This window comes from Maudiozyma barnettii (genome assembly GCF_903064755.1).
Source record: "Maudiozyma barnettii strain CLIB 1767 genome assembly, contig: KABA2_11, whole genome shotgun sequence".
NCBI classification, from domain to species: domain Eukaryota; kingdom Fungi; phylum Ascomycota; class Saccharomycetes; order Saccharomycetales; family Saccharomycetaceae; genus Maudiozyma; species Maudiozyma barnettii.
Window position 1 is genome coordinate 306,740 of NW_024545248.1, and position 20,690 is coordinate 327,429.

General features: G+C 36.5%; 10 protein-coding genes across 10 annotated transcripts; 2 read left to right on the top strand and 8 right to left on the bottom strand.

Moving 5' to 3' along the window:
• Nucleotides 1–5,242: 5,242 nt before the first annotated feature.
• On the bottom strand, nt 5,243–6,328 carry KABA2_11S03300 (NAD(P)-dependent alcohol dehydrogenase; the record flags this gene model as incomplete). Its single annotated transcript, XM_041552696.1, has 1 exon — nt 5,243–6,328. The coding sequence occupies one exon, from the start codon at nt 6,326–6,328 to the stop codon at nt 5,243–5,245; it is 1,086 nt and encodes a 361-aa protein (XP_041408630.1).
• A 593-nt stretch (nt 6,329–6,921) lies between these two features.
• Nucleotides 6,922–7,737, bottom strand: KABA2_11S03322 (cyclin family protein; the record flags this gene model as incomplete). Its single annotated transcript, XM_041552697.1, has 1 exon — nt 6,922–7,737. One exon carries the CDS (start codon nt 7,735–7,737, stop codon nt 6,922–6,924), a length of 816 nt encoding a protein of 271 aa, XP_041408631.1.
• Nucleotides 7,738–8,348: 611 nt separating this feature from the next.
• SHR5 (Shr5p) lies at nt 8,349–9,065 on the bottom strand (the record flags this gene model as incomplete). The annotated part of the gene is made up of 1 exon (XM_041552698.1): nt 8,349–9,065. The coding sequence occupies one exon, from the start codon at nt 9,063–9,065 to the stop codon at nt 8,349–8,351; it is 717 nt and encodes a 238-aa protein (XP_041408632.1).
• Nucleotides 9,066–9,377: 312 nt separating this feature from the next.
• MDY2 (Mdy2p) lies at nt 9,378–10,025 on the top strand (the record flags this gene model as incomplete). Its single annotated transcript, XM_041552699.1, has 1 exon — nt 9,378–10,025. One exon carries the CDS (start codon nt 9,378–9,380, stop codon nt 10,023–10,025), a length of 648 nt encoding a protein of 215 aa, XP_041408633.1.
• Nucleotides 10,026–10,082: 57 nt separating this feature from the next.
• On the bottom strand, nt 10,083–11,969 carry MSB4 (Rab GTPase-activating protein MSB4; the record flags this gene model as incomplete). Its single annotated transcript, XM_041552700.1, has 1 exon — nt 10,083–11,969. One exon carries the CDS (start codon nt 11,967–11,969, stop codon nt 10,083–10,085), a length of 1,887 nt encoding a protein of 628 aa, XP_041408634.1.
• Nucleotides 11,970–12,372: 403 nt separating this feature from the next.
• Nucleotides 12,373–12,939, top strand: PTH4 (Pth4p; the record flags this gene model as incomplete). Its single annotated transcript, XM_041552701.1, has 1 exon — nt 12,373–12,939. The coding sequence occupies one exon, from the start codon at nt 12,373–12,375 to the stop codon at nt 12,937–12,939; it is 567 nt and encodes a 188-aa protein (XP_041408635.1).
• A 234-nt stretch (nt 12,940–13,173) lies between these two features.
• PAP2 (non-canonical poly(A) polymerase PAP2) lies at nt 13,174–15,048 on the bottom strand (the record flags this gene model as incomplete). The annotated part of the gene is made up of 1 exon (XM_041552702.1): nt 13,174–15,048. The coding sequence occupies one exon, from the start codon at nt 15,046–15,048 to the stop codon at nt 13,174–13,176; it is 1,875 nt and encodes a 624-aa protein (XP_041408636.1).
• A 388-nt stretch (nt 15,049–15,436) lies between these two features.
• On the bottom strand, nt 15,437–16,513 carry MSN1 (Msn1p; the record flags this gene model as incomplete). Its single annotated transcript, XM_041552703.1, has 1 exon — nt 15,437–16,513. One exon carries the CDS (start codon nt 16,511–16,513, stop codon nt 15,437–15,439), a length of 1,077 nt encoding a protein of 358 aa, XP_041408637.1.
• A 726-nt stretch (nt 16,514–17,239) lies between these two features.
• TOS6 (Tos6p) lies at nt 17,240–17,566 on the bottom strand (the record flags this gene model as incomplete). The annotated part of the gene is made up of 1 exon (XM_041552704.1): nt 17,240–17,566. The coding sequence occupies one exon, from the start codon at nt 17,564–17,566 to the stop codon at nt 17,240–17,242; it is 327 nt and encodes a 108-aa protein (XP_041408638.1).
• Nucleotides 17,567–18,344: 778 nt separating this feature from the next.
• RRI2 (Rri2p) lies at nt 18,345–20,396 on the bottom strand (the record flags this gene model as incomplete). The annotated part of the gene is made up of 1 exon (XM_041552705.1): nt 18,345–20,396. One exon carries the CDS (start codon nt 20,394–20,396, stop codon nt 18,345–18,347), a length of 2,052 nt encoding a protein of 683 aa, XP_041408639.1.
• Nucleotides 20,397–20,690: the final 294 nt, after the last annotated feature.

Below are 20,690 nucleotides of genomic sequence, written 5' to 3' on the forward strand. Positions count from 1 at the left end.
TTTTAAAGCGACAGGGCTCATAACCTGTAAACGTAAGTTTGAAATTGAGAAGATACGATTAGTGTTCAAGTTGAAATTATCGGACATAGTTATAGATATTCAAATGTATAATCTTGTGGTTTATTTCATGTTATATAAAGTAAGTCTATATAAGGAAGATTATATATATATAAAGTTAAAATATGTAGTCCTCTTATACTTTTGGGAAAGGAAAACAGTCTACCAAATATTGATAGCATTCTTACTAATCATTCTTGAAACATGTTCTAGACACTTATGAAACGATTAGTAATAATTTGTTACTAAATATAAAATTGTAATAACTAAGTATTGCTACTTTCTATATTATAACATGAGCCTCACGCTCGTATTAGCGATCCTTCGTTGGACATACATTTTTCTCACAGATGTTTTTTTAAGCTGTCCTTCACGATGAGGATGCTATTAATGAGGAATAAAGTGTCAGCAATATTCGATGAGATTCACTGAACTTATTCAATCTCATTATTCTACATGTAGATGAAATTGTTAATGAGTATATTGAAGGCAATAGTTACCTGATACCCAACTTGCCAACTTTGGCTACGTTAAAGGGCTAACCTTGTTACAAATTGATATAAGTAATGCTCTACACAAGGGATACCGCATTGTATGACTCAGTACATTTTGTGGGGTTTCGTTGAATAGGCATTCGATATATATAAACGCTGTAATCTTGAGTCCTCTTTATAGGTTATATAAAACAGAATAAGTAATATAGTTTTGAGAACTTGGACATCAAGTTATAAGTCTTGACCAAAAAGACTGGTCATTCTATACAACAACGAAAATCAAGTAAGAATAGTAGTTCTTCGAGAGTATCAAAACATCGAAGCAGTATGATATTTACTAGAAAGGGATTGTATCATTCTAGAGCAATAGATCGTGGTGCTGGATAACTTGCTTGTCTAAAGCTTGCTTGTGATACTTGACTTAAAGGAAGAGTAAAGGTATTTTCGCAACCTCTTTTTGATTATATAAAAATCCTCTGAGTTGTGAGTTGTTTTGACTGGCGCAACGACGACGACAGCCAATTAGCGCAACGGTGGCCCAAGTCAGTTTTACTAAAACATAGTTTCAAAGAAACTGCCTCTCTCTTTGCGTAGGCACCCGACACTCGTCAAACTTGCAAATATGCCCAATCTGTTCCATCAGAGTCATACCACACTCCAAAGAAAAATGATGAGTTTAGAAGCATGTAATTTGGTCACTAAAGTAACTGCACATATTATATTTCATTCATATAAAAGCAGCGCTCTTGGAACAATTATCTAGATCATATTTAGTCTCAGCAAGAAATAGGCTAGTGATACTATTTGCTCTGAGTCGGGATGTATATACCTGGTGGTAAGGTAAGCAAACAAGCTAAAAAACAGTCCAGACTTTCATGGATGCATGCCGTTCATTGCCAGAAACACGAAGTGTATTACCAGATTTGCAGTTGTGATTAGCATTATGATATCCGTAATTGCAGGATTTGCGGAGGGTGGGGCTATTTACAGTTTGATGTAATCCTAAGCAGAGTCATTTCATAGAGGCATTTCCATGTTTAATCAAACGCCATTGTATAAACGGGCTACTACTTAGAGTAAACGCATCACGTCAACTTTCCAATAATTTTGCCCACTGGAACCAGATTTGATTTGATTTGGTTTGATCTGATATGAATTAAATTAATACCAAACATATATAGAACAAAGCTTGTGTTTTTTTTATTTAAGTTATTCTTATTATATTATATTATAAAATATATATTATTTATTAAAATTAAGTGTGTGTATGTGTGTAGATCTGAATAGATGGTAACTATAATTATATTTAGAAGGGTGTAAAATTGTTGTTATCGTTATTAGTAGAAGATAGTACAATTTGGGGTTAATGACAAGTTATCATCATAACACCAAAACAAAGAGAGAAAAACAATTAACAAATTAACAAAAGAAAATGAAGCAAAAAAGCATCTAAATCAAGTTAGATAACTTGTTGGTGAACTTCTTGAAGAAGCTCTTCTTTTCTTCCTTTGGAGCAGTCTTTTCGTGGACGTCCTTCTTGACGGCTTCCTTAGTGTTTTCGGCCTTCTTTGGAGCACCTTCGGCGGCGTTCTTAGCGTTTTCACCAGCCTTCTTGATACCTTCGGTAGTCTCCTTAGCGACGTGTTCGACTTCTTCAGCAGCCTTCTTAGATTGGTCGGCTACATCGTGAGCGACTTCTTCGACCTTTTCGACAACGACGTTTTGAGTTTCAGTAGGTTCAGACATTATATTTAAATTGTTTTATGGAGTGTGTGTGATAGTGTTTTATATCAATATATATATATATATTTTTGAGTAATCAATCGCAAGAACTAAGAAACTAAAAATAAAAATAAAAAAAGTGTGTAACTTTACAGTGGTTCAAAATAAACAGAAATAAATTTTTACCCAAAAAACCCTCCTCCTTTTATAAGTTCTCTCTTTGTATCTTGCTTCCCTAATTAATTCTATTAATAATAAACAAACCCAGCAATCGCAATCGCAACCGCAACCGCGACAACAACCACAGCAGCCAGTGGAAGAGCGTCGCCGTTACGTACGAAGCCAACGCCTCAAACAGCGAATGAAGCAGGGAGAATGTGGCAACACCGCGTTGCCACTGCTGAGAGCGAGGAGCGCTGAGCTGAGCTGAGCTGAGCTGGGCAAAGAGGAGAGAGAGAGGAGACTCAAATTTCGCTGCTGGGCGCGGTGTGTGGGTGGCGGTGAGTCGCTGTGGCCTGGCGATAATTCCTCCCGTCCGGGCCGGGCAGACAAAGCGCCGCAGCAAGGGCGGGTTGCCGTTGTTGCTGGCGAAAGACAGGGTCTCGTGCTGCGGCGCTTTCTGGGCGTGTGTGACAGGTGTGGCAAACAGGGATACGCGCGGCGAACACAGCCTGCTTGTTGGTGGGCGGTGCGGTGTGTGGGTGCACAGTTGCGACACGGCGGGCGACGGTTCAGAGGGTGCTTTTGGGGTTTTTGCATAAATTATGCAAAAAATGGTTGAGGGCGGTGGGGACCCTGGTCGTTCGGCGTGATGAGCCAGACACAAGATTCATTTACTGACACATAGTCCTGGGATGAGCTATAGTAAGATCAGGCAGGGTACATTGGGGGTACACCAATGTGGTGAGAGTAGGCTTCCTTGTATTGCAGTGTGCAGTTACTGCAATGCGATCCATTTTTTGATACTTATTTAGAGGTGGTGGTGTAATATACTCCTGTCTCTTTGAAACTGTATGGTACAGTTTGGCAGATATTATGTGGGAGCGACAATGAAATAAATAACATGTAGAGAACGAGAATTCTGCCGCTTGCATTCTACGTTAAGTTCTATTTCGTTCTATAAATTGTATATAAGAATAACAATAGCAAATATTGTTTGCTTTCTTAAGAGTAGAACTCAGACTAGCAAGCTTCAGCTCGCTGTTCTTGTCAAAATTAATTATTTGATGAGTGGGAATGAAAAATTAATTGCTGCAGTGTGGCACTAATTTTATAAGGACCGAAGAAAAGTAGGTACTTATATCACGTAATCATCAAACGATAAGAAAGAGAGGGGGGTTTCAACGGGCAGATTCGCACCAAGAAATGGGAGACCAAGGGAGAAAACTTTGGGGGAAATGGAACAAGTTCCAGGAAGTGCAGGTTAGCTGAGGACTGGTATTTCTATCCTCTTGTACGAACAACCTTAGCACGTCACAAAATGATCTCGATAATTTTGGAAAACGAATTCTGCCATACAAAACTCTGCCCGAGCTTCAATTTTTGAGAGGTCACCCGGACGTGGGCCTTGGGACGCATAAATACATGGCAAAGTGTGACACCTTGGCTTGCTTGTTATTAAAGAAGCTCTATTTATTTGGAGATGCTACTTAGAATATATATTACGTCTTATTACATTTGATGAGTTAAGCCCTCAAGATATTCAGGCAGGTTGCTCTGCTCGTACCAGCGTTATTTCAAGTAATTATTGATTTTCGATGCAGACAACAATAATGAATAGATCTCTCCATACCTGTGGTGATGCATTTAATATGATTCCAATTATGGGATGCACATAATTTATATAGCTAACAAGTGTGTATATCATTCAAAACACGATACATATTATTCTCAATTACATAATATTAAAGTTAGAATGTGGTACTCCAATTAAGTTAAATTACTGGAGCTAAGCACTGGACTACTCATGATAATGACAAACATGAGGCATGCATTTTGTTAAGAAAAGAAAAGAAACTATTGAAAAGTGGTATTTATATGTAAAGAAGCAGCATGTGAAATTATAAAGGACTAAAACTACCATGTGAAGATTAAATACACAAAGAGAGAGCCAAAAACTAGAATGTGAAAGTATAAGATGGTCAATGAAGCATGTGAAGGATTTAAAACAGGGGAAGTGAGCATGTGAAACGTCTGGTTTGTGAGTTTTGCCGTTACTTTCTTGGTGACGCAGTAATAATTTATGACGCCAAAAAATATTGAGACGTCTTAGTATGAAAATATGCAGGATAGAAACTAACATGGTGTGTTTTATATACTAACTTAGAATAAGTACGTTTATATATTAATTTGGTCATCAGTGACTTTAAAAACAAATAATAATTAATCTTAAATAAAAAGCCAACTGACAGATATTAAATAAGAAAATAGTACTTTATTATACGGAAATTAAAATACTAATTCATTGGAGAATTTATAATTTTATTCAGTGCTTCTTTTTGAATTTTTTAAGCTACTACTAATGTGAATTCAAGTGTAAATGTCAAAACTTTCAGTATATATCAGTGATTTTCTTCCGAGGTATTAATAAAAAACAACGGTATGTATAACTATCATCCTAATGAGAAGTACTCTTTTGACACCAAAATTGATCATAATAAATTCTAGAAGTTTTTCCAACATTATTTTTTTTCAAGATTACTAAAATAGTTAGTTCCAACACTGACGCTTTGTCCCATTCGAATGCCTCATTTAGTAAACAAAACATAAAAAGTGACAAAACCCAAAATTGTCAAAATGGACCAATATTCATATATAATACTAATTATATCATTTTAGTAGTAAATTTCTAATATAGAGATGTAAATATAGGTGTGACTTCAAAATGAACAAAATAGAATATTGCAATGTCTATAGCGCATTTTGATTAAATACTAAGCAAAACATTTCAAATTATTTTAAAAAAAGTTTCAATCTCTAGGAAATTCCTTATCGAAATCAACAAGTGTAAACCTGTAACGAACATCCCCTTTATCTAGACGTTGTAATGCTTCTGAAACGCCTGATTCTCCGACTGGTAAAGTTTCTACCCAAATCTTGATTCCTTTCTCTGCTACTAAAGCTAAAAGTTCTCTAATCTCTTCTGGAGAACCCAAAGCACTGTTAGACACATGGACACCAGCTAATCCAAATGCACTTAATGACAATTTTTCATGTTTCTCGGGGATACAGACAGATATAATTTTCCCACCAACTCTCATTGAAGAAACATATTTATCTAATTCAATATCAGATAAGGAAGAAGCACAAACAAGAACCAAATCTAGTTTACTCTTTAGTTCAGAATCCCAACCTGGAGTCTCACTTGTTGCAATGTAATGGTCTGCACCCAAGTTCAAAGCATCTTCACGTTTATTATTTCTACGAGAGAATGCCCATACTTCAGCACCCATAGCCTTAGCAAATAACACAGCCATATGACCCAGACCACCGATCCCAACGATCCCAACACGTTTTCCAGTTCCACAACCATTACGACGTAATGGCGAATAAACTGTGATCCCACCACAAAGTAAAGGAGCAGCTAATTCCGATGGAATTGATTCAGGGATTGGGATTACGAAATGCTCATGAACCCGAACATGAGAAGCATAACCACCTTGAGAGACATAACCATCATCGTAAGGGCGATTGTAACACGATACGAATTTAGCACAATACGGTTCGTTCCCTTCTTCGCAACGTTCACACTCTAGACATGATAACACCTGAGCACCGACACCAACACGATCACCTATCTTGAAACCGGAATTACATTGAGAACCAACGGCAACCACAGTTCCTACAATTTCGTGACCGACTACCATCTTATCACGAATGGGTCTCCAATGACCTTGGACAGTATGTAAATCGGAACCACATACCCCACATGCATCAATTTGGATATCAATATCTCTTGGATCAAAAGATTTAGCTGGGTAGGTAACACGTTGAGGGGTTCTCCATGAATCAGTGGAAATCACACCGATACCTGTAAACTCTTCTGGATAAGGCATAATTTAATATCAAGTGTAGGTGTAGTAATACTTTACTATGAAAGAGTTTCAACCTCAGTCAAAGAAGATATTCTGAGCTAATTTTACATTTGTAAAATGTATATGGATCTTATATAGAAAGAACAGCCAAGGATTTATATATCATGTATCGATGGTAAAAACAGATAACTTCTGCGTGTCTAGTTCTCCACTTTCTGATTGGCTCATAGGAAGTCCCAGACACTAGGTGTCTCTATCTGAACTTTTTTTCCTCTTTCTTGATTATCTAGAAATTTTCAAAATCCATCGGCTGTTATCTTATCTTATCTTATCTTATCTAATCAGCGCGACCATCAACATATATATAAATATAGATAAAGAGAAAGAAAGAAAGACTTTTATAAGTGATGATTCAGAATGTAAATTAATTTATGTGATTACCGTTATATTTATAAATATATATGTATAAATTGCTGTTAAAAAATCCGTGTGTATAGAAAACAAAAACCGTTTGTTTTAAAAATGGGGGTATCATGAGAAATGAAAGTTTAGGTGAATGAATGATATTATTATTATGTGTAAGTGGATTATATCGTCTACAGTTGCGTTTCTGTTTAGTAGTTGTGGGAGGCGATAGCCACAGGATGATTTTCTAGATTCCAACTTAGATCGTTTGGCATATTGTTGTCATGCCATATATCGATCTGCTTAATTGAACCATTACTACTAGATCTACTAGTAGACTTGTTATTGTAAGGTGATGGGCATTTCAAATCTTCGTAAGATGTGCTGTTTACCAGAGTCGAAGAAGACAAGTTCGAAGAGACAGATAAGTTTCTCATATGTTTGTAAACTTCTTGCTTTTGTTGTTGTTTCTTGAAAGCTAGCATCTTTTTCTTTTGTCTAGTGGTGATTTCAATATGTTGTTTAATTGGTTCTAACAAGTATTGTAAATCCAGGATCAAATCCTCATTAGAGAGTCTTAAATCCCATTTCAACAATTGTAACAGCTGTCTTTCCATCAAATTGATATCTTCTAAGGAGAATAAACCATCGGTATATTTAGCCCAGTGTTTGTTCAATGGAGTAGAGTCATTGTGGAATTTAGCACTAATGATTAAACAAGCTAAAAACAATCTATGGATTGTAGATGGCAAACCCTTTGCATCCTTTGGCAGGATACGTTTCAATTTATTCAAATAACATACAGCAGATAGTAAAGTTGGGGTGTAGACATTAGTGTATCTGACCAATTTGGTGATGAAAGTTCTTAGAGAAGGTAGACGACTCTTTTTTGGAGAACCTGGAGGACTTGGGTAAGCGGTATTATTTGGCATCACTTGCAAAGTGGCATGTGTCAAAAATTGGATCATGTCATCCGTGACAGGGGATTTCATCAAAATGTTCAAAGCTTTGTTGTATGTATCCATTGTAAAATATTTTATGAGTAAGTACTTGATTGATTGCTTGATGTATATTCTATGTTATTATGTAGAATTATATAAACATGTTACAAACGGACAAGACTTCCAACAAATCCTCAAACCTCATATCGTTAGTCCTCTTATATATATTCATCCCAACGACAAGAACAAGTAGTCCAGATTAATCCAATTAATTATACGTTAACAATTGCTCAAAAGGGTAATTACCAATGCAATACGTCTCGGTGATGCCTCTTGTCAACCTCTGATCCTCTTACCTGAAAGTGACGCCAATTGCCAAAATTTCAGCTTTGATTCTTTGCCCAAAGCGAAAAGATGAAATTTTGGCAATTGGCGATTTTGGGCTCCGCGCCGTGAGAAAAAGACAAAACACGAAAAAACAGCAGTTCTGGTCGAATTGCTGCGGGTGTTGCTCGGCGTGGGTGTCGGCCACCACACACGAAATGCATTGGGGCTTTTTCCCGTTTCTTTCCATAAGACGCGAATTGCCAGGCAGAGGGTTTCCATTTCCATTTCCGTTACCTAATTGGGGAATTTCCCTGTTTGGGACTGGGAAAGTGCGAAAGGTGCGTATATGGTAGTGCAATTATTCCCGATTAGGCAACCGGCTTGGGGATCTGAAAGTCCAGTGATAAGTAGCCTGACCGACTGGGATGCATCACTTGAACCCGTTGACTTGCCAAGAGTGGCGACTCGTTCAGTTGTTCGATGTGTAAATCAAGTTTTCGTCTATGCATGGATGGTGGTGATGCCCTTACAGTCTGTAATATGTCCGAGAACCATATCCACATTCCCAACGTGACTATGGTGAAAATAATATCAGTGATATTCCACCACGAAAACACTTGGTATTCCTCTTCCAGTAAAATATTGATTTCGTGAACAATGTCTCGGAATTGTTCAGGTGTGAAATAGAGACTTAACGGACTTGTAGAAGTAGTACCGAAGACCTGTCCGTCATCGTAGACTCCTCGTGCAATAAATGTATGTTGTGAAGGAGATTTACCGGTGCTGGCATTGTCGTCACCAACGATTGCAGCTGGTTCTAATCCGGGCAACAGCTCGCTGAAGTTGGGATACCGGACAGACTCTTCGAACCGCCGTGGGACTCTGACAATACGAGTCTCTTTGAACAATGGTGTGTTTTGGGGAGTATACACGTTCGGGAAATGCGTAATTATCAATGCTTCCGATTTATCATGTTCTTGAGGCAAGGCAGGATTGTTCATGTCGGCATAGTACGTCTCACTGAACTCATGATAGTTGAAAAACAACACTTTTGTCTCTTCGCTTGTGTGATCACTCATTGTCATATGTCTGGCATTAGTGATACTACTGACCTTGTACTATCTTGCCTCTCTATCTCTCTATAATGACCCTCTCATCATCATTTTCAGTTCAGTAATTTATTGTTTATTATGGTGAGAGCAGGGAGGGAAACTATTTCAAGCTCTGTGGAACTCCCCCGAAAGACGAAGAGAAAAATATTAAATAATGAATTTTTAAGAAACTTTTACTGTTTAACTTGCAAGAATAAGAAGAGAGAGAGACAGAGAGAAAGAAGATTGCTCTTTACTAATAGTGTACTCACAGACCCATCACATCACCTCTCGTTAATCCATACCATGTCTACCGTTGCTACGTTGTCTGTAAGTGAAAAGGAATTTACTAGTAAGTTTCTTACTTTGGCAACACTTAATGAACCCGTTTTACCATCAAACTACCAAAAACCGTTGAAAGATGTTAGTGCTTTAGGAGTTGCATTACCTGCATTGAAATATAGATATAACCCAAAGAGAGCCAAGAAGAACCTAGAAAACTCATCTTTGGTTAATGATCAAGCTAATGGTGAAGTGTCCTTAGTTTTGAAAAGTATTAGAAATCCAAAATTCGTATTGACTCAAACTTTCCAAACAAGTGATACCATTTTACAAATTAAAGAATTCTTATTAAATGAAAAGAAAGTAGAACAATTAGGTCAATTGAAACTGTTATTGAAAGGGAAAGTTCTTCATGATAATATCCTTCTATTGGAACTTGACAGTTCAAGTGACATTGTAATAAATGTGATCATTTCTGCGCCTAAACCAATCACAGAGACAACTCTAGATAACGGAGATAATGAACCTGTACAAGAATCCATTGCAGACTTAGAAAATGTAACTTTACCTTGGAACGATATAGAAACTTTATTAAATTCTAAGCTCAACAACCCTGAAGAAGTCAATTTTGCCATGGATAGATTAAAGAAAGGTTGGAATTTGGCAAAATAGCTTTAGTATATATGCTTATGTATTCGATTATAAATTATTATTAATGATTCATTTTCCTTAATTATCATTTGTTTGCCTCATCTTCCTTACTCGTTCTTTGATACTATTATTCCAATTTATACTATTTAATCCACCAACATTAAACCCGTTAATCTCAGATGACATGGTCTCATTCACCAGATCATTACTCAACGAATATTCTTGACTATAACCATTTAACTTCGGAGAGGACTCGGAATTAATCGGAAAAGATCTCTCAAGAATAGTCTCATCAAAGTGTTTTAATTTATTTCTCTGAACTGAAACATATTTCCTTCTCAAATCAATCTCATCCTGTGTTAATTGATTTAAGCTAAACTTCTTCTTAAATAAAATCTTATCGAATAATAAATTTGCATCGATTAACTTTCTGGGGAACGTTTGGATCACTTGAAACATCAATATATCATAATCATCTTGATTCATTTGAAATTCTTTAGGTCGTTTATTATTAACTTGGGATATCGAGTCTGTGGAGCCCTGAGTAGCATACGATATCGTATTTAAAAAAAATTTCTTCGTACTATTATTTATACTATCCTTTAATAATTCGTCTTCGCATAATTTTAAAATAGCTAATGATGATTTAAATAAGAAATGTGATTTCTCATAGAACATACAATCCCATATTCTAAGTGTGGTTTCAATTGGAACAGAACCGATGAAACAGCTCATAAACCAACTTGCTGTGGTTAATGTAATAGGAGGCAATTTAAACAAATACTCTTCCTTATGGAAATAATTTTGGATAGTGGTTTTATTATTTTCAGGATTCATTAAATTATCCTGATGATTACTTGTAATATATGACAGTTCAATTTGTTCCCACAATTCAGGTAAATATTCTTTAATGCAAAGGATTAATACACCTTGATCGACATTAACACCTTCAAGGTTTAAAGAGTGAACTCCAGGTAGATATTTTTTTGTAATTATTACCAACATCCAAAACACTTTTTCTTCATCCAAAAATAATAGTAATAATCCTGCAATGAAATTCATAGATTGACAATATCCAATTGAAGGATCATAAATTGTAAATGCAACAAGGACTCGTCTTAATGATTGAATCATTACAGGCTCCTCTTTTTGGAATCCTTCCTTATGAAAATGTATATTATCTGGGAATGTTCTCCACAGATCTCTTTCAATTATATCAAAGTCATCATTATTATTCTTATTTTTCTTACTAATTTTCTCCACTTTTGTTGTCTTCAATACTAATTTATCATATAAACCTTTATTTTTTTGTAACATTTCTTCTCCTCTAGCAAAATGCCACCATGCATTACCCCTCCATTCAGCAGGTATACCTTTCCTTATATATCTTTTAAGTTTTTCACAATTCGATGGGAAATTCAATGGGTTATCGTTATTCAATGGTAACCCACATTTACTCAAATATGTCTCCCATTTTTTCTTCCTCTTCAGACAATATTTAGAATATTCCCCCCACCATTGATCATATTCTTCTTCAGTTATATAATTGTTTTGTTTTCTAAAACCATATCTATCAAAGTGAGCAGGATCGTTTCTATCCAATTCTGATTGTCTTTGAATAGTAGAAGGAGACCCAGGCCCAGTACTAGCAGTATCAGCCCTAGCTCGAGACGGAGTGGTTGCACTATGTGTATCTTGATCATCCAATGATCTATATATGTCTATAATTTGTGTACTCTCAGAATAACTGTCAAATGTATTGCGCTTATTTGGCGTTAGGACACTACCCAGCGGTTCGTCTTCATTTATTTTGCTCATACCACTAATATTTCTTACAGGGGTCGAGGAGAGTCCCTTGAATTTCTGCATGTCTGGCATAGACTTGTTTCTCGGTATGTCATCACACTCAATTTGTACCAGTTTCGATTTATCATTGGATTTTGTTCTTGACTTGATATCCTGCATCTATATTCAGCGAAAATCGTATCACAGTTTTGTAATTTTGTACTTGCAGAGTCTTTTCAACAATTCTTATTAAAGCAGAGTAGATAACTGACCTTCCTTATACTTCCCTCAATACTTTTAAGCCTACTTCTCTTCATTATTTAAAAATGTGTCTTTGTCTTTGTCTTTCATCAGATTAGTTGATGCCTTTTATTTTTTTGAATATTCCCTTTACTGCCTTTTGGAGAATATAAGGACTTCGATAAGGGAAACCATCAAATAAACGAAGGCGATCAGATGTGATCTAATAGTAGACTATTGGTAATGCTTCCTGCACTTATTTGATTTCAAAGATTTATAACCCATAAAGGTTTTATTTTTATCATTCATTCCCCCCATTGAAATATCTTATGGGACTCATGCGATGATTTACACTGTTGGTGCTGCGAGTGCATACACCATTACTAGATACATCTTTGGAAGATCTGCAATTATTCGTGAATTCCAGATATCTTCATCATTGTTATATAGTGATACTAATGTTGCCAAGGAATGGGTTGACAAATTGACAGTAGAAGCTCTACCGACCCGGTTTTTTTCGATCAGATACGATCGAGCTAGTGGTCCAGGTGGACAAAATGTCAATAAGGTGAATACTAAATGTACTTTGACATTACCTAACTTCTCGAAATGTTCTTTATTTCCTTTGGATGTTAGAGAACAAATGATAGATAAGAAGGTAAGGATTTACTCTCACGTGAATGACACTATTGTGTTACAAAGTGACGAAACAAGATCCAGAGAAAACAATAGACTGTTGTGTTTCAAAAAATTGATATCTTTTATTAGAGAGACATGTTATTTTCCGAATGACCCTACTATTGATGATGTTAGGAAATGGGATAATATAAGGAAGAAATCGAAAGAATCGAGATTAAAAGAAAAGAAGTTCAATGGTGAGAAGAAAAAAAATAGAAAACTACTATATTGAAATAGATTATGACCATACAATAATACATGCACGTATTGAAATTTTAGTCTATATAGTGAAAAATATAAATACATACTATTATATATTCAAGAGTAATTGAAGTTACAAATAAATTATTTTATTTATGCAATGCTTCAATGAAGAAGCAACAAGATTCTAAATATTACGAAGCTGAATCAATAAATCAAAAAATGATTCTCCTTCCTTTTTTTAAATAGAGAGAATCGCCATCTATCAACTGTCAAGAGGAATATATCCATCATCACTTTCCTCAACTTGTCTTTTCTTAGACTTTTTAGACTTTTTATCCTTTCTTTTTTGTTTCTTCTTTACAGGTCCTGAGACACCTGTATTCTCATCATTATTCTCATTCTTTTTCTTCTTCCCTTTACTTTTCTTCTTTCTGTTTCTATCAAGGGGAGCTGCAACATCGTAGTCATCTTCCATTTCATCTCTACTACGTTTGTTGTGAAATTCTTCATTTTCAATGATGGCCTTATTAACAACCAATTTTCTTTCATCTTTAAAGTTCCTTTGTTTACCTCTATACTTTATTACACTACCCAAAATACTTTTCCCTGAACGACCCTTAAAACTTACCTCATGCAATTCAAAGCATTGATTTGTTAACATATCAAATGTACCAGCAAATGCCTTTTTAATATCACGAATATTGAACGAACCTCTACTAATGTTATTCGTCGAGTCCCCAGGGTCTTGAATAGCTAAACTAAATGAATTTCTAATTGGGTAAAGATCCTTCCATAAATATTTTGGTAAATAACTAGGCTCTCCATTTAAGACACTAATAGCAACATCGTCATAACCAAAATTCTTACCGTATAGTTCAAAAAAATCAATCAATAAGACACCTAAATTATCCTTGGCAAATATTTCCTTTGTTACTATTCTAGGATGCATATGCAAAAATGAAAACACAAGACAAATGATACTAAAACCACCTAACCCACCTGTATGTACATTATTCAACTTTCTTGCATGTAGGAATTGTTTTACAATAAGTACTAATTCTCTTAAACCAGGTGTACTATCTAGCCAACTCCTAATTAGCTTTGCTGCATCAACACCGTTTGTTCTTTCAAATGATATATCAATATGTATTCTTGATTCTGGCTCAACAAATTTAATAATCGGAACTCTTGCTTTCGAAATGACCTCTATGTCAATAGCTAAACCATCTTTACTTAAATGGTTTGCTAATTGGTATAATGCGTTTCCATTGTCTTTATTACCACCTTTACTATTAATCACACAATCGATATCTGAGCCCGGCAAATATAAATCGGTAGCATAAGAACCAAATACATGCAAATCAGCATCTGGCCATAAAGCCTTGACGCTACTCCGTATCTTCCCAATAGTAATATTACGAGATTCAATCTCTATTTTGCTTGGAGATATATAAGATACGAAATCTTTTATCTCTAACGTAAGCCAATCCGCAACCTCTTTTTGTTTGGAATGATCGTGGTTGACAATCCATGGAAAATCTGTCATAATGGCTTCGCCTTCTTCAGGTTCCTGATTATCATCTGTGGTAATCTTTGGTTTCTCTACTTCATCTTCACCTTCAGACTCACTAGCAGAAAATGCAATAAAATCATTATTTTCAGTTAATTCATTATTTTCATTTGATACTTTCTCTACTGCCGTTTCAGAATCCGCTTCCTTAGCTTCAGACATATTTGAAGTTGTGAGTTTAATTTCTGGAACTTTAGATACTGGTATCGGTTGCTCCAATTCTAAAGACTCAATATTTGCCTGAAGAGGAGATGTATTTTTATATCCGGCACTAGATACCGTAGATGGATGAGATATTGGAACTGGTACTGGAGTATTAGATTCAGTAGGATTATCGTAGTGTCCATCGTAATCGTCATATGCTTCAGCTTCTTCCAGTGCTTCAGCCTTATTTTCTGCCTCAATTTCAGCTGCAGTAGGAACAAGGTTAACATTAGTCTTTTCATCATCGCTGTCTGATAGTGGTACAAAATCGTTTTCATTGTCAATCTCGTTAATTCTTAGCTCCTGTTGGGGAGGTATTGTGGTTTTCGTTTCCACATCATCACTACCGTTCGTCGCCGACATATCTTTAACGTATTATATGTAGAAGAAAAGAATTAATCGCTAACAACGTCTATATCTAATCTAGAACGTAATGTAATGCGTAAAAACCCTTTTAATATTGCCTTTGTATTCGTTATCCATAAATGTTCATTCAAGTCATTCACTACTTGTCTCGTTGTTTTTATTAGTCGAAAATTTTTCGTTTTCAGATGTTGAAAGTTCAATGCTCTTTAAAAAAAATAAGCCTGAGTAAGCAACAACAAACAGCCTACAAAAAGATGTAGTAAATAAAGAAGTGTTGGGAATATTATGAGAATTAGTATATGTATATCTATATGTATCTATCACTAAGGTGTACCTTGATCCCCCATGAGGTGTGGAGAAGAAAATACGGGAACTTATGTATCGATTATTTGAGAATATCTGGGATATTGGTTGTTTGAGAAAGCCATCCTATCGGATGTTTGGCTTTTTTGGCTTCATCTACGTACCTAGCATTCTCCAATATATCAATTATGTACTCCAAGGTATATCCTCTTGCCAACCCAATCTCTATAGCTTTCCATAATGGTTTACGTCTGGAGTACCGTTTCCCTGTAGCGGAGTCTCGTCTCCAAGTTGCTTGATATATTGTTTCCATTTCTTTAATGGACGGTTGTCCCTGTATACCACTAGTATATTCTTTCCAGACATCCAAAACCGAATGAGGAGATTTAAGAAACTTGAAAGGTTCATTTCTGTTGGGGATATACTTTGCTCTCTTGGTAGCAGGTCCAAAATCTGGGGCCCCAGTAGAACTGGCAGTTACACCTTGTAATATGACCAGTTGATCGCTTGTTGTATTTAAAGCTTCATCAGATGCGATATGATGGAATGTACCTGGCGCAGGTTTGTAGACTTCCCCTAAAGGATTGACGTTTGGTTTATCTATTAAATCCTTCGGATCTGTAATTATTGCTGAAGCTGGTTTAAATGGTTCGTTCTCACCACTGTCATCGTGTCGACGTTTATGATCGAATACGCTTTTTTGCAAAGGTAATACAATACTAGAATCATCAACCCTATGATTCTCGTCGATTAAGTCATTAAACATATCATCAGTTGGGTTAGTAGCCGTCTCATGAGTAGGTGGGTTTACTACTAATTGAGAGATACTTGTTCTGCTTGAGCTATTAGATGGTAACGAAGTCACTTTTCCTGCTTTTGTGTTTGTAGTGGACCCCCCATGATGAATATTCAAAGAATTTGTCAATTTGTTTCTTAGATGCTCTGCATGATGAGCTTGATCGTTCACCAGGATTCCAATTACGTTATTCAATTCAGTGATTTGTTTCTGTTGAGAATGGATCAATTTATCATATTTTTCAAAATGCTTGTCTAGTCTACTACTGAAAGCATGGAAAAGGTCCTCGAAGAGCACGATACGTCTTTCTATCTCTTCCACCCGTTCATTCAATGGCTTTCCAGAAGTCTCTGAATGATCCATCTTGAAGTAAAGATCTACCGATGAACCAACTACCGGTATATGTGTACGTCTTGTCTCGAAAGGAACAGCTGTCAAAAAGCAAACCACAACTAAGAAGCACGCGACTCTTCCAGAGGAGTACTTTACTTGTACAACAGTCAGTTGATGCTACTTCACGAATCCATCCCGTCGTCTCTATCTGTGTATGCATCTGTATGTCTTCAGATACGTTGGTCGAAGTTGTGCGTATCTCAAACTAATTAGACAAACAATAAATTTCTCAAGAGATTCTGTTTTTTCTATTCTCTAATAGGTCCATGTATTGTTAATGACAATTAAACAATAGAACAAAGAAAGAACAGAAAAGGGTTTCTATAAACGTGTATGAGTGGGATATATATTATGGGGGGTGGGGTGATGTTAGTCTATTATATAATTATGTTGTTATGTATAGAGGGAGAGTGAGAGAGGGAAAGAGATAACACAATGCAAAAGAAAGATAGCAAAAATATATATTAGTATACCTTAAGTACGCTTGCAATGTCTCATAGTCTCCTGAGGTAGCCCCTCTTACTTCTTACGAATAGGAGAGGGGATGGAGTATGTGATCTTCGATTATTTTACAAAAGCCGGACTCTCTTTATAGTTCTTCCTCAGCATGCTTCAACATGTAAATTGAATGTGAATGTATATTTTCTTATGAAATGTATTGATGACAGAAAATGGAAAAAAGGGTTAATTGCCATCTTACAATAAAGCAACAGCTAGAGCACCAAGCAAAGCACCAACACCGTAAGTGGTGGCGGCAGCACCAGCTTCATGTTCTAGAACGCTGTGAGATGTGCTGTTGACAGAGACAGAAGAGTAGAAACTGGAAGTTGTGCTGTTAGCAGCGGTCTTGACAGCTAGAGTAGTGGTTGTGTGTGGAGTAGAAGTAGTCTTGACGGTGGAGACAGCAGATTTGGTGACTTCTGGGGTGGTGGTGACATCGACGTAAGTGATATCGTCAGAAGAAGAAGCAGCGGAAGCGACAGCGACGGTTAGAGCAATGGAAGCGACAGTAGAGAATTGCATTGTTTATATGTATGTGAGTGAGTGAGTGAGTGTAATGTGTTTGATAATTTACTGGGGAGCTGTATATTATAACTAAGTTAAAATTAAAAAGGAAAGAAAGGATATAAAACTGTATACTGATAACGTTTGAAAATAATCAAATATACCGCCAGTATATATACCAAAATAAGAGCGAGAATAATTTTAGTTGACGAGCAGCATCATGTTAAAATCGGATTAACAAATTCGTCTTTAAGGTTACTCTAGTGGTTCTTTAATGCTAGTTCCAAATAGTGATATCCCTGAAACGTTCTGTATAGATCAAATCAAGCACTATATTATTCCTAATTGGGACACAGATATATGATCTGACGCCAAATACACAACCACATAAGAATATCGCCCTCCCCACCACACTAATTAAATAATCATCCTGCTAATACATTGATATTATTTTTTCGTGTATTACACACTTGCTATATTCAAAACAATACCCAAAAAACCAACATTACCACGGTGCCAGAACACAATACATTGATTCAATTATCTACATCGACCCATCCCAGACAGAGCACTAAAACCAACATCGAGCTAGTCATCATCACCATCATCAGCACCGTCTGCTCTTCCATTTACCGTCGCCAAAAACGAACGAAATTTCGCGACGCGCAGCGAGTGGAAAGCAAAGCAAAAGGTTTTTCGTGTCGCGCGCAGTTCGCAATTCGCGCGGTGGAAAGAACCTGAAACGATTCGATTCGGTGGATGATAATGATATGACCATCGGTATTTCGTGTTTGCCTCATGTAGGTATCCGTTGCTGGGAGTCTGCTTTCTTTTCGAGTTTGTCGATGTTCTTTTCTGCCATGCCAACGAGTTTCATGAATTGTTCGTGCAATCTGGCCTGATGTCCTTGAGCAGATGTATTCTTAAGCTCTTGGTGAGATGCCTCTGGTACGTCTGGTGCAATCGCAGTCCTCCCGGTGGAAGGAAGGTGTGTATGCTCCATACGGGTTTGTTTCAACTGGTCAAAGAACTCTGCGACCTCGATTCTTTCTTTAAAATGAATAGACTCAACAGAATTCACAGCAACGTCATTAGCAAATTCATAACTCTTCGACTCGTCCATCCCTTGCAAAGATGGTTGATAATGAGAACCTACGGTCAAAGGAACCTTGTATTCATCCCCGAAATAAACGAGATCATTGAGGAAATCAATCTTGTAGTATACAGCAGCCTCTCCTCTCATAATCGAGGTCATTAATAATGTCAATAGTTCATCTCTTGCCATTGGTGCATTCTTATCATATGTCAATTGTTCACAAATATCCTTAATAGATAAACAATCATAGTTTGGTGCAACTTTGGTCCAGAGTTTCGTAGATTGTATTAAGAGTAAGATCTTCTTGATGAAATAACCTAGTGTGACTTGTAATTGACCTAATTGATTAATACTATCATAGAAGGCATCTACATCACAATTCATCCAATCTTGATACATTTCTTTCAATATCTGAACAAAGGGGGTGTCTTCCACAATTCGAATTTCTTCAAACGTAAATGGATCAACAACGGGTGTGTCCTTAAATGTAGATGTATCATAATCAGTCTTACCTTCTTTCACCAAAACCATACTTGACATAACAATGAATGCAATCAATAATTTATGATAGTCCTGTAAATCAGGTTGCGAAGTAGAAGAAGCAAGTCTTCCGTAGCCGATTTCTTCAAATCTAATTAATGCTTTTCTAAACACATTCTTAGTGTCCCTGGTCCCTTCTAAGAAACCATCCAGTTTACTTTCCCCTGGACCATATTCAGATGATTCCACATCGTCTAGTTCACTTCGTGGCATGTATATGATCCCTCTACCTGTATGGACGATTATGCTAAGCTCCGGGTCATGCTTCAATGTCGCCGATTGAGTAACAAGGTCATTGAGCTTCCAGATGTTGGCTTGAGCACCCTCACGATAATCGGCAGAAGATGACCCACCTTTACGAATGAACTGGTAAATACTTGCCTCAACTTTGATTCGCAATGCATTGACCAATAATTCAGGCATAATACCTGGCCTATTGATAGATAATAAATTAGTAGTATGATCCAATATTGTTTGCAAAGATGTCAGGGTCTTTTGAGGAACGTCACTATCTTCCACGATTGCCTTAACCACAGTTAAATAATGTATTTTATACTTGTATAAGAAGACTATGCTACCAATCCAATTCGGAGTGGATTCAAAACGTAATAAATTTTCCAATTCTGAAAGTAAACAAGAATAAAATTCAACAGATTTTTTTAAAACTTCCTTTCTCTCAGTTGTTAAATTAAATAATAAACCACATTTTGATGAAAATTCTTTACCAATTACTAAATCATCTATAATTCCAATGATTCTAGGCACTTCATCGGCATGGATTAAATCCTTAGACATAAAAAATACAAGCACACTCTCAGATAAAGCAGCTCCAATATCCTTTGCGGAAGGATATGCTGTACAGGATTTAAGTTCCTGAATCCATGATTCCAGTATCTTCATCTGTACCTGAAAGATTGTTCTGGATGCAAGTGCTGCATCTCTTGGGAATTCAGAAAGCTTCTCACGGGCCAATACAAAATTATTTGCTTCGAATAATACATCCACTGTTTCCATCAGTTGGTTATACCGCTCGTCTAAAGACAATTCAGGCTTATTCTGTTGAGGATCATTTCTTCCGGTGGTATCAGCATTATTGTCAATTTCGTTGTCACTCTCGAACTCCATATCATCACCACCATTCATAGCATCATCGTCTGAGTACATGAAATCATCGTAGTTACCGCTGTCCTCTGTGTCACTCCCAATGAACATCGTTCAATGATTCGGTAGTGCTAAAATGCGATTTTATAGTATTGAAACTTTTCAATACTGGGTTTCCCACTCGAATCTTGGATTAATCTAACTTCAATTCTAACCATATACCAATATCAAGAACATGAAGATGCACGTACACATACTTTTCATTACGGGCTTACTGCACTGGTGAGTTGCTTCTCTTCTCCTTTTAAGTGTATAATGGTTTGCTCTTCTCATCTGAAATTCTTTCCCTTGACTGGTCAAATCCACATTTCGCTATCAATTTTGTCTTTACGGGCGGCGGGGCAA